General features: G+C 33.3%; 1 protein-coding gene across 8 annotated transcripts in view; it reads right to left on the bottom strand.

Moving 5' to 3' along the window:
- Positions 1–2,225: 2,225 nt before the first annotated feature.
- Epha5 (Eph receptor A5) overlaps positions 2,226–12,493 on the bottom strand; it is a 363,058-nt gene continuing 352,790 nt past the window's right edge. For 6 of the 8 annotated variants that reach the window (XM_006534775.3, XM_030254124.1, XM_006534773.3 and 3 more), the window contains one exon: positions 2,663–6,612. In XM_006534775.3, the coding sequence (XP_006534838.1) occupies positions 6,507–6,612 (106 nt within the window). In that variant the 3' untranslated portion in view covers positions 2,663–6,506. Of the gene's footprint in view, positions 6,613–12,493 lie in introns of all 8 variants that reach the window. The other 2 variants (XM_006534769.2, NM_007937.3) reach the window with 1 other exon arrangement.

Raw genomic sequence — 12,493 nt, forward strand, 5'->3', positions numbered from 1 at the left:
ATGCCCCACTCTAGGGGAATGCCAGGATGTGAAAGTGGGTGTGGTGGGGAGTACCCTCATAGAAGCAGGGGGCGGGGGATGGAATAGGGGGTTTCTGGAGGAGAAACTGGAAAATGGGATTTAAAGTAAAAAAAAAAATACAAATGTGTAAGATTATTTTAAAGATATTAAATTCTGTAATTAAAAAATTATATGTCAGAGAGTAATATCTAGATGTGCTTAGGGAGTAGCCAGACAGAAAAGACCTTTAATTGGATAATGTGAGAAAAAGGATCTCAAGCTATTGAATGATTTGGGGTATGGAGAGCTCTTGATAAAAGAAGAATCACATACATTGACCCTAAGGTAGATATAGCATAAGATCTACTGAGAAAAATTCTGTTCTGGACTAGGCTCAGCTTTGGCATACTTGCATTAGGTAATATGATTCATAGTGATTTTCTTTTATTTTATTGGGATAGCTTCTCATATACACAATATTTAGAGCTAAAAATCATTTCCTTTACTAACTATTTTAGACACTCAACTTTTAGGAGTCACGTGGGATTTAGTGTGCATTCCAGTATAATAATAACAGTAAATAATACGGTACTTTAAAATTGTGTGCATAAACCTATTATTTCAAAATCGTGTTGTGAACCTGAAGTAATGTTTCCTTTTTGGGGAACATAGAATCTCTTGGGCACTTTAAATTGAATATATTCTATAAGTTCCCAGGTGCACAATCCCTGTTGTATTTGATAATGCAAATGACCTGCAAAAAATTCAAGCCAGACAAAATCTCAGCATGGAGAAGGGAAAGTGGACATGAAGTTCTGCTCAGAACTAAGAACCTTTTTGCTATGGGTAGCTACTGGGAGGGAGAAAAGGTTTTTATCTTTGATACAGTGACACTGGCTATGCCACCCACCCCTCCAGGAAGGCCTCTTTTTCAGGAAAGGGGGCCAACACAAAATAAAACCCATGATTTGTAGTTTTTGTAGCTTTTTCTTTTGTGTGTGTGTGTGTGTGTGTGTGTGTGCATGTTTTGTTGTCTTAAAGAGAAAGAGAATATGATGTTGGGAAGGTAGCAAATAGAAGTATCTTAGATGAGTTGAGAGAGGAGAAGTAATATGAGCAAAATATTTTGTATAAAAATGAAAAAGTGTATTCATTATAACATCTTAAATCATTTTATTTCATCTGTATGAGTGATTTGCATGTATGTATAGTGTGTGTGTGTGTGTGTGTGTGTGTGTGTGTGTGTGTGTTTTACTCTCCCTCTTGTGTACCTCTCTGATGTCTGTAGAGTTCAAAGAAGGCCCTGGTAGCCCTGGATGTCAATTAGGTTATGCATAGCATCTCAAAGGTTAAAGTGAACATTTCCAATCTAGAATTTCTTCTTCATTAATTACTTGCTACCCTATTACTTCTGTTTAGTGAAGAGTGAATATAAGATCAGGAAACTGATTTAAACAGGATCTTTAACTCTGTAATACAGTAAGAACAGTGTAAGTCTAAATGACACCGAGTTGTGAGTAACATATGAAAATAAACGCTGAGTCAGCAAAGAATCCTAATTCTTCCAAATTTTAAATGTCAGCTTTACTTATTTTTATTCTATAAGTGCAGTGTGTTGTTTTTCTATGTTGTAATTTCCCCAAGTACAAACACAATTCAATCCCTAGAATAGAGGTCTTTCTTGTCATTTTTCAAAGATCATTATGATATCATACTTACAAATAATGAGCCTTGCTTCTTATTCCCCTTCTTGTGTAAATTTTTTATTCTTACGTAGTGACAGAGCAGATAGCAGAGCCTAGTGATGAGCTTGTCTCCATCTGACATCAGTCGCAAAAATGTGTTCTTTTGTAGGTGATACAAATAGCATATAATTTTTGATTTTTATTTACTTCTTTATGTGGTTTCTGTTTTTTTGTTTGTTTGTTTGTTTCTGTTTTGGTGTTTTGTTTTCCTTAAGTGCATTTTGGATTACATTGTCACCATAAATGAAAGGTAAGGTTCTGTAATCTCAGTCAGTGTCTTTGTGCCAAATCGCTTGAATGTATATTCAGCAATATGTTTTATGTGGAGAATGTATATGATCATCTTTATAACTCAAAACTTTATAACTTCATAAAGTAATCACATTTATAACTCAGAAAAGCAAACATTTTCTGAGAATAAAATTCCTATAAAAAGGCTGTCCATTTAATATATTAGGGGATACCAAGTAGGACAATCAATTTTTTCTATATTCAAATGTTTTTTATTTTCTGAAAAAATATAAAATTTAATATCTTACACTACAAAAACATGTACACAAACTGAAAGCACAAACAAATGCAGATGGGAACCAATACAAAACTGGTTATCCTTCCTGAATTCATCCTGAGGCAGGAACACAAGATATCCTGATGCCTGTGAAAGAGTCAGACAGGCTGCACAGATGTCTCTGGCCTACCTGAAACCATGGGATTTTGATCAACATATTCTCAAAGGACAGAGTCTGAGTTTAGTCTCAGATTGTTACAAATTCAGTATATATATACTTTTACATAATTAATTGAAAACTACAGTAGTCTAAATATTCACAAATAGTTGACCACTCAAACTTCAGTGAATATAGCACCCAGCTTGCAAAGATGGAACGTATTTTTTGCCAACTTCTTTTTTTTCCCTATTAACATTGAGAAAATGAATTTGAGTTTGGTTATTATAAACAGACATTTTTAAAAGAAATAGCAGCTTCTTCTATGTGACAATTACGTGGTCATTCTGAATAAGAACACTCAATCATTGATGTGTGAAAAGACTTAGAAATTAACAAGAAATGAGCAGAAAGTTTTATCTATTTCTTTCCTGATACATTACTATGTAATTAACAGCATAATGAAGGAAAAATATTCAATGTAACCAGCTGTGCCAGTGCACAGAAAAAAAAAAAAGTGATGACTTGTTCAGCTATCAAATTTCAAATAAAGTTGCCATTCTGATTCTGTTCATTCGTTCGTTATAGGATCATCATCACCATCATATTATCCCTACATCTTATTTACATTGAGGTTAAATATCTGGCAATGTTTAAACAAAGACAATTCATCATCACATTCACTTTCCCTTTTAATGTTTAGAAAGAATAAAATAAGGAAGAGATATTTACTACTATGCAACATTCTATACCTACTAAGTCTCTAACACCAGACTCTCTTTCCATCTAATGTACCATCATCACCAAAACACCTTCCAAAGGTGAATAGTTTTCATTGTGCTTCTGAAAACCCACTTCAGTGGGCGTACACATATCTTCTTTACTGCCTTTCACTTCGACATAGAATTTAAATTGCAGACATGCAAATGTATAAGTGCTCAACTGATAGTAACAGCTCCACTTAACAGGAGATGTGAACTTGCATCTCTTTTATTATATAGTGGTTAGTATTGTTTTATAAACAGAGCTAAGGGTATTTTGCATTATTTGTGACAATTCCAAAATTCTAGACACACTTAATTTTTGATAAAATGTTTCTATGTAACTCGTACAATTAACCTATTACTTTAGAACACTGGCTTGGTTAATAAAACACAGAAATTAAAAACACATGCACATTATCATTTTTTAAGAGGCGAAAATCAGTATCTTTACATTTTACATACAACTGATACATTTCAAAGAGAGGAAAGAAACGTCACCGCACAAACTAGTGAATGGCAAGATTAGATGTCACTTATGATTGATAACCATAGTAACCAAATGACTTCAAATAGGACGATTCCTGGTTGTTCCTTCTTACAATACAGATACATATCATTTTTACAAATCAATCATATGTGTGCAGATTATGGAACCTTATGCTTTATTTTTGGGAGTCCATGGGTAAGGAAATGAAGCCACAGGAAGCGGATTCACACCATGAGGATTTCCCGAGTCTTGTGCTGAACAGCAGACTCACTACATTTCAAGAGAGCTGGCTCCTCTCCCTGCTGCGCTTCTCACATTGATCAATGAGTTTGGCACTTTTCAATTGGTGACACATCCAGTGGTGAACAAATATTTTAGAAAGGTTTTCTCTCCTCTTTGGGAGACAGAGCACTTCTAATTTAAAAGTCTATTTCTTTTAAAATCAGAGTGACAGTCTTTAGAAACCCTCAAACAAACCGAGGTATGCATGAAAGCTGTGTGGCTATTCAGATTCCCTTCTGAATTACTCTCTGCGTGTAACCCTTGAATTGCAAAGGGAAATAAATTTGAATCAAATTAATTTATATTCTATTTTGAGAAAATGAAATCATCACTCTAACAGCCAGCCTCTTAGGTATATGTCTACCAATAATCTCAGACCATACAGAGTTAGAAAACAAATTAGAATGCATTTTTTATTCTTCAGAGTTGTGCCTTGTAAAAGCTCTAAAATGTTTATCTGTAAATGACTTTTTGTCTTGAAGTTCTCAACACTACTCTATCACTTAGATTCAAATAAAATTATTTGTACAATGGTAACTAATTTCTCTGACTTTATGTTTATTTAAGTATGTAAATGTGCTTTCATAATGATATCTCTCTGCGATGTTTACCAAGATAGTATTAAACTACTCTCAATATGTTCTGAAATGGTCACTAAACTAATAGATAATTCCTGAACACAGTGTGGATTTACAGTGTTATTCAGAGAGGAGAATAGTTGTGTAATATAGAAAATGGTTAGATGCTTCACATCCTTTTGTAAGTTTGATCTTTCCTTATTTAGCAAGGAGCTATTTTACCCTTTAAATAAAGGGGGACTAAATAGTAAGTCCCCCGTTTATTTCTTATATGGGTTAATATTGAAGTGAAACATATACCTATAAGAGAAAAAGGAGTAGTGCTCACAAAATACTTGCATGTCCCCTGCAGATCTCGCTCCACTCATATATGTTTTTTCCAATGTAGTAGTGTAAGTTGTTACCTAAGTTCCTTGCTCCTCAAATATCACATACCATTCTCCAGATTTTATTCAGCATAATAATATAAAATATTGTTCTTCTTACTACCATGCTCACTCATATGAACATTTAAATAAACTGCATGGATTTTTTCCATAAGCATCACCCCTTTCCGGCTGTAATATATAAAATATACTGAAGGACTATCATAAACCGCCTAAAATTTCTAATTCTTAAGATACTTCACATTGTTTTTTTCCAAGCATATTCACCTTTATGTATGGAGGACAAAATGTAATTACAAAGTACACAGTTATCAATGAAAAGAAAGTTGAAACAAAATTCTGAGCAAATCATAATTTTTCTTCACTTTTTAATGCTGTCTTAGTATAAAACTCTCTGTGAATGAGTCACAGTGGAAGTGGTCACAAATGGATAAACATGAAGGGAGATATAGAGTACCCTCTGCCTGAATTGGATGGTAACAGAAGCCAGCGCAGTCACATCTCTCTTCTTCTTCACAAGTGTGCCCTTTGTGTCAAATTTGCTTTAGAAGATATTTTCAGGAACTTAGGTGGAATTTCAAAGAAGCATGAAAGATTAATGGTAAGAACTTCTCTGTCACAGGCAGGTAGGGAGTGTTTGTAAAATCCAAAGGGAATTTAGTCTAGAGGCATTAGCTGTTTAAATAAACTAATTAGTTGCTTTAAAAATGAGAGCATAAGATACCAACTTGGATGGGAATTTGGTCTACGGCTTTCTACTCTTTTACCCATGATAGAGTCTAGAAGACACTTTCCTGTATGTCGTCAAAATTAAAACACTATCCAAAAGGCAAGCAAAAAAATACCCTCCACATATTCAAATACATACACATACACACGCGCACGCACGCACACACACACACACACACAATTTCGATGTAAGTCAGTTCCTGCATATATTGCAAACTATACATATATACACATTCATTACCTAATACTCTCTAGAAGAGCAACTAAAAGTAAATTTTCTAACACAGAAAAATAAATATACACCCTGTATTGAACTTTTCCTTGACCAAGCAACATGTTTATAAACTATCTTCTATAACTTAACAACATGTAATTTCATTTTAAATTACAAAGTCTATTTAAGAAATAATCTAATCATATTGCTCTTCAATACACTCATGTAGACAATTAAGACTTGAAGTAAACGTCAGTAAAATGCAGCTTTTCTTAGCCCACACATGGCTTTAAAACTTTTCCTTTCAAGTTGATCCCTGGAAGTTTTGAAAGGGGCTGCCTTAACAGTCTCTAAAGGTGCTCTAGCTTGATACATTTCCTGTACAAGACTCCATGGAAGAAGTGGGGAAGATTTCGTTACTATTTTAATAAAGGATGTTGATCGTCATGTTAGCTCTCTTTGCAGGTTACCTGTACATTGTGGATTAAGAGGAAGATCTGGAGATTTTAGTAAAATATTGATTATAAACTCAAAGGTTAAGGCAAATGCCTCCAAAGGTTTAGAAACCACCCTTTCCCCTTTCTCTGTTAAAATAAATCTCAGGGTTGTTTACAAAGTGCTGAGTTGTTCACTTGGAGAAGTGACCCATGCGCGGGTCACACTGGCACCATCCCGTTTACCATCTGCACCTTCATCTCTTGAAGGCTGCTCATGATCTTCTTCTGGTGACCGACCAGAGTCACTCCCAGGCGCCTCAAATCCCTGCATGAAGAGAGCACACATTGGATGTATGTATTGATTCAATTTGTAGCACACCTCAAAATCTCACGCTGGCACAGGGGAAAAGTTTTGCAGGAGTTATCATAAAGTAGTGACACGTTTAGAGAGTCACAGTCCAGTTCTCAAAGGTGGGTTCTAAAATTGTTCCTTGAGAAAAAAAAATCTATTTGCAGTCTAAGGAAATATACATTTATTCCCGTGGATGACAATCATTGTTTAAATGGTACATAGTGATGAAAAATGAATGTTTATATTTTATCCATAAATACTGAACTTAATGGGTACAGTTTCATTGAATAGTATTGAAAACGTGATCCTAAAACCACATCAAACATTTTCTTTGCTAAAAGAAATAAAAAACATAATTTATCAATTTATCAATTGAAGACCAAGCACTTTAAGAGACTCATTCATCCCATGTAGCCATTATCCATGACAGACACCCTTAGGCAGTAATCATTACTACGTGCTTTTCTCACAGTATTCTGTGTCATATTTTAGTTCAGATTCAAAGTGCTACAGTTTCATCTTTTATTAAATAATACATTAGGTTTTGTTTTCTTTTGACATTTACAGAATTTGGAAGACTATATACTTTCAAAAAGCCTTTCAACCTAGATTGTTTTTCTATGTTTTTAAAAAAGTTAATGTTCAGAAGAAATTCTAAAATGTTTGTTTATAAATTCATGACATCTGACATAGCTAAAACAGTGATTTTAAATGCTATTTCATACACCATTGAAGGAAAGTATTCCTCAAAGGTTTTTTGAACAAATATGATCAATCTACATATTTGGAAAATTATATGTACTAATTCTAGGAAAACAGCACTTATAATTCAAAATGCTAAATGACAAATATATCTAGCATATTAGATTTCGGTAAGGAATCACCTGGCTAAAGACCTTAATCTATTAATGGAAAGGTTTTGCAATCAATGTTTCACCTATAATTTTCATAGAGATCTACACAATAAAAGACAATGACAACAAGATCATGTTGGGAAAACACAAGAGGATCAAGTAGCACAAAGGTATCCCTTAGCAAGAAGACTGAGACGCCTAGGCTCCACCCTTGTCATCCTTTGGAAGAACCATCTACTAAGAAAATTTCATATTTCTCGTCTACTTTATGTTTTCTGAATCTCTTATGAGAGTTTTAGGAAATGAGAAAAACAGACAAACAAAATGCTACCGGTTCTTATGACAGTGATATATTTCTTTCTCACAATGTGGCTATTAAATAATAATTACAAGATCTCATTGCACAATATGTGGATAATAATGGCTGTTGTGGTTTGCAAGAGAATCATCAGAAAAACATAGATTTAATAAAAATCCGCTTAGAAACAAAGTCATCATTGTTACCACAGAAATAGATAATTGAAAATAATATTTAATTGAAGGTTAAAGTACAAAAATAAAGAGACTATATTTGAATTTACTTGCATTTCTTTCCAATCTAATTGGCATTATCAGGCTTGCCCATTGGCTAGGTGAGTTTATGCCATTAAGGGACTATTCTATGCATTGTAGGTTACTTAACAGCTGTCCTGGCTTCTGCTGAACAGATACTAGAATAAAAGGAAACGACTCCTCATTATAATAAAGTGCTGCAGACAGTGAAGAATTACTAATGGAATTTCTCTCCATATTAAAAAAAACACATCATTAAACATAAAAACAACTGATGATAACTAATAAAATTTCAGCTTCTTCATACTAGAAAGACATCTCACAGAAATACTGAATATTTTAAAGTTATACTTTATGGGTAAGTAGTCACAAACTTGGAAAAATTAAATCATTTGGCTGTAGTACATACCAGTAGACAACAGAGGTAGGACTAAAAACAGGTACCTAGCTATGAAATCCAAACTTAGATTTCTCGTTACCTTTGGGTGTGATTTTGGAAAACATTTCCCATTAAATGCAAAAATTGACTTATTTCTATAACAGGAAGTTGTGTACATATTGAATGCAGAAAATCCCAAAAGAACCAAACATTAGTTTGTTGCTGTTTTCACTGAATTTTCATAATGAATCTGCATTTTAATATACTTTTCATTTTCAGGCAATTTAAATTATTTTATATCTTTCATGAAAAATTGTGTAAAGTGAGTTTTTATGGGTGTTCATGAGCAAAGTATCGAACATACCCAAGAGAAAAAGTATTAGATTTTGAGCTTGGAAATAATGAATCCCTAGTAAAACACTTTTTGAACTAGAAGATATATTTTAAAATTGTTTGTCATTTGCATACTGAAATCCTAAGTGATAAGACTCCAAGCCCTGAGAGACATTTAAGTAACATATGTGTTCAAGTTACAGAGTTCATAATTACTCAAGTAGAAATAATGTTTAAAATAACTTTTATTGTTTATTCCCACTGACTTCAAACCCAAAATGTATTGAGTTTCCAACTCAAATGAAATGGACTTTTCAAATGTAAGAACACTTTAATGTGAGGGTGTGTGTGTGTGTGTGTGTGTGTGTGTGTGTGTGTGTGTGTGTGTGTGTGTGTTTGTGTGTGTGTGTCTGTACAATTGCAGTATATTCTGACATGGCTAACATGATATTGATTCACTAGGTTTATTTATTTATTTATTTATTTATTTATTTATTTATTTATTTATTTGAGACAGGGTTTCTCTGTATAGCCTTAGCTGTGCTGGAACTCACTTTGTAGACCAGGCTGACCTCGAACTCAGAAATCCGCGTGCCTCTGCCTACCGAGTGCTGGGATTAAAGGTGTGCACCACCATGCCCAGCTCTAGTTTGACTTTTTTATATGTGATTTATTTCTCCAAAATTAACTTGTCACAAAAGAATACAATATGTTGATATAAGAATTATATTATGCTAAAAAATGTTTTGGAGAATTGTCTTTGGTTAATGAATATGGGTACAGAATGTGTGTTTATGGGAGTCATAATTAATTTCCCTTTACAAGTGTTAGAATTAAAAGAGTATATAAACATACATGACTAGAAAATTTCATACAAACAGATTTTAAGTTAAATTTGTCTTAATCTTCCCATTTAAAAATACATAAAATAGCTTGTCCACATCAGTATATTATCTGATCATTTCTGTACATACATTTATATGGCTAGAGTACTGAAATTATTTCCACCCTCCTTTTCCCTCTCTCTTCCTCTTTTCCACGTCCCTTATTTCTTCCTAAGAGATAAATGAAATTACAGTAAAATAATTACAAAAGAAATCACCAAACTACACTTTAAACATTTTTATAAATAATGTACAACCTTAATAGAGTTCGATGATATTTTATGAAGTATGGTTTGTCACTTTAGAAATTAAGAAAGTGAGCTGAGCATGGTGGCACACGCCTTTAATCCCAGCACTCGGGAGGCAGAGGCAAGTGGATTTCTGAGTTCGAGGCCAGCCTGGTCTTCAAAGTGAGATCCAGAACAGCCAGGGCTACACAGAGAAACCCTGTCTCAAAAAAACAAAACAAAACAAAACAAAACAAAAACAAAAACAAAACAAAAAACAAACAAAAAAAACAAGAAGTTAAGAAAGTGATATACAGAGAAAACAAATCATTTTAATATGTTTGTAATAGAAATATTTATAATATGATTTTCCATGCAGAGGAGAGAGAGTAACTATTTAGGCAATTTAAATATTCTCAGATACTCTCCGGGAGAGTTAAGTTTGTCTTTTAGAAAATTATTTGAATCTTGAGTCTATTTTTCCAGTATTGATGAATGCATTAAAGCATTGTAAGTAGTTTTGTCTCACACATTTCCCCTTTCCAACAGCTTTTTGTTTTCTTTTCATTGTATTTATATGTGTATGAATGTTGCGTTTGTGAGTGTGCACATGTGGTATATGCATACATGTGCTCAACAGTGTAGCTATATGTAGATACCAGAGAGACAGAGAGACAGAGACAGAGAGGCAAAGAGAGACAGATAGACAGACAGAGACAGATGGAGAGTCAGAGAGACAGAGAGATATGGAGACAAAGAGAGACAGACAGACAGAGAGACAGATGACACACACACACACAGAGTTTGTTTATTCTCCATTGTGCTTTATATACCTTGTTGCCATGTCAGTAGAATTAATTTCTATCACTACTAGCTGGATGTTAGAAGGGACATGAGAGAGAAATGAATATTCACTCAACTTCATAAAATGTTGCCTTTATCAGTTTTATCAAGGAGCCTTGCGATGTCAGCTTTTTTCCTAGTTTATTTTTTAAATTCTGAATAGTCAGTTATGAGGTCTGTGCAAGGTAAATATATTTGTCAAGAGAATAATCAGTTGTTTTGTAGAGATGAGACCTTGTTTTTCTTTTCTTTTCTTTTCTTTTTTTTTTTTTTAACAGGCTGTTGGAATTTTAGCTTAATTGCATAGAGTACAGAGAATAGCAAGCTCTCCTATGAGTGCTTTGAGAACACAGTAAATTATGTGTAATGAATTCCTTCACAGGTTAATGAAGCTATTTGTGTTAGGCTGCACAAATTTGGGTTCCAGATTTAGAAAACTGTTGTTTCAGTATCACAGACTCTATCCATATAACTGTTTCAGAAATTTATTTTGCTTTCATAAAATTATTATAATATTTAAATTCACTCGACTTTCCTAATTTTCTAAATAACCAACATTAAAAAGCACTGGCCAGAAAAGAAATGTATAAAACAGCTTTGACTGTGCCCTTACTTGAAATGTTTTCTTTTCTTTTTTTTTTTTAAATATTGATTGTTTTGTTTATTTACATTTCAAATGTTGTCGCCCTTCTTGGTTTCCTTACTTGAAATCTTTAGCTTCAACTTACTATTTGCCTCCAGCTCAGTTTCCCTTTCAACAGTAACTCATAGTACTTATTATGATAGAAGAGTCTTGCCATTTTTTTAGCTATGATTATTCAAATATGATTACTGTATACAGACAGAAGAGCACGGTTTGGGAATAGAAGATCGGCAGAAGGCAAAAGCATCTAAAGTTAAAAGTTAATCTCATCAAATATAATTTACGACAAGACACTTAAGTTCTTAATTTTTATTTCTCATATATATACTGGCAATAGTTGATAAACAAAATAACCCACATGAAGGTGACTTTTAGCCAATGGTTACAGTCTGAACAGTTTTCAATGCTTTGCTTTTTTGTTTTTTGTTTTGTTTTGGTTTGTTTGTTTGTTTGTTTTGTTTTTCAAGACTGGGTTTCTCTGTGTAGCCCAGGCTGTCCTTTAACTCACTCTGTATACCAGGCTGGCGTTGAACTCAGAAATCCGCCTGCCTCTGCCTCCCAATTGCTGGGGTTAAAGGCATGTGGTTTCAATGCTTACATTTATACATCTTATAGGCACCCAAACTTGTCATCAGAGAAATACATTTTGTATGTATAATACTTTGTGTATTAGCTTTTTTGGTTGTTTTACATTTTTGCTAAGTATTTACACATCATTTAAATTTTATAAATATAAAATATTTATACTATTTTATAAGTAAGTACTAGCCCCAGGAATAACACTATTATCTTATTGAAATCTTCTCCATGATCCACACAATTAATAGTTAGATATTGGTGGTGACTAGATATACAAGTTATGGTCAGGGTGTTCCAAGAGTATGTTTCTGAATTGTGTGGCTATCCCATTTCTTTTGTGTTATTTATCAACAGTGGGCAATTTTATTTTTCTCTTTGTTAAGGTCAAAGACCTATACAAATGATTCTTTTTAGTCATTGACCAAGGAGAAACCAATGATTCCTTATTTTGTGTTTTACTTGAAATAATGTCTTGATAAATATATCCTACTAATTACAAGTACTGTGATCATTAAAAAAAAAAGTCACTATAAACAACAGGGCATGCTCCAAATAATTTT

Source organism: Mus musculus, chromosome 5, assembly GCF_000001635.26.
Source record: "Mus musculus strain C57BL/6J chromosome 5, GRCm38.p6 C57BL/6J".
In the NCBI taxonomy this organism is placed as follows: Eukaryota; Metazoa; Chordata; class Mammalia; order Rodentia; family Muridae; genus Mus; species Mus musculus.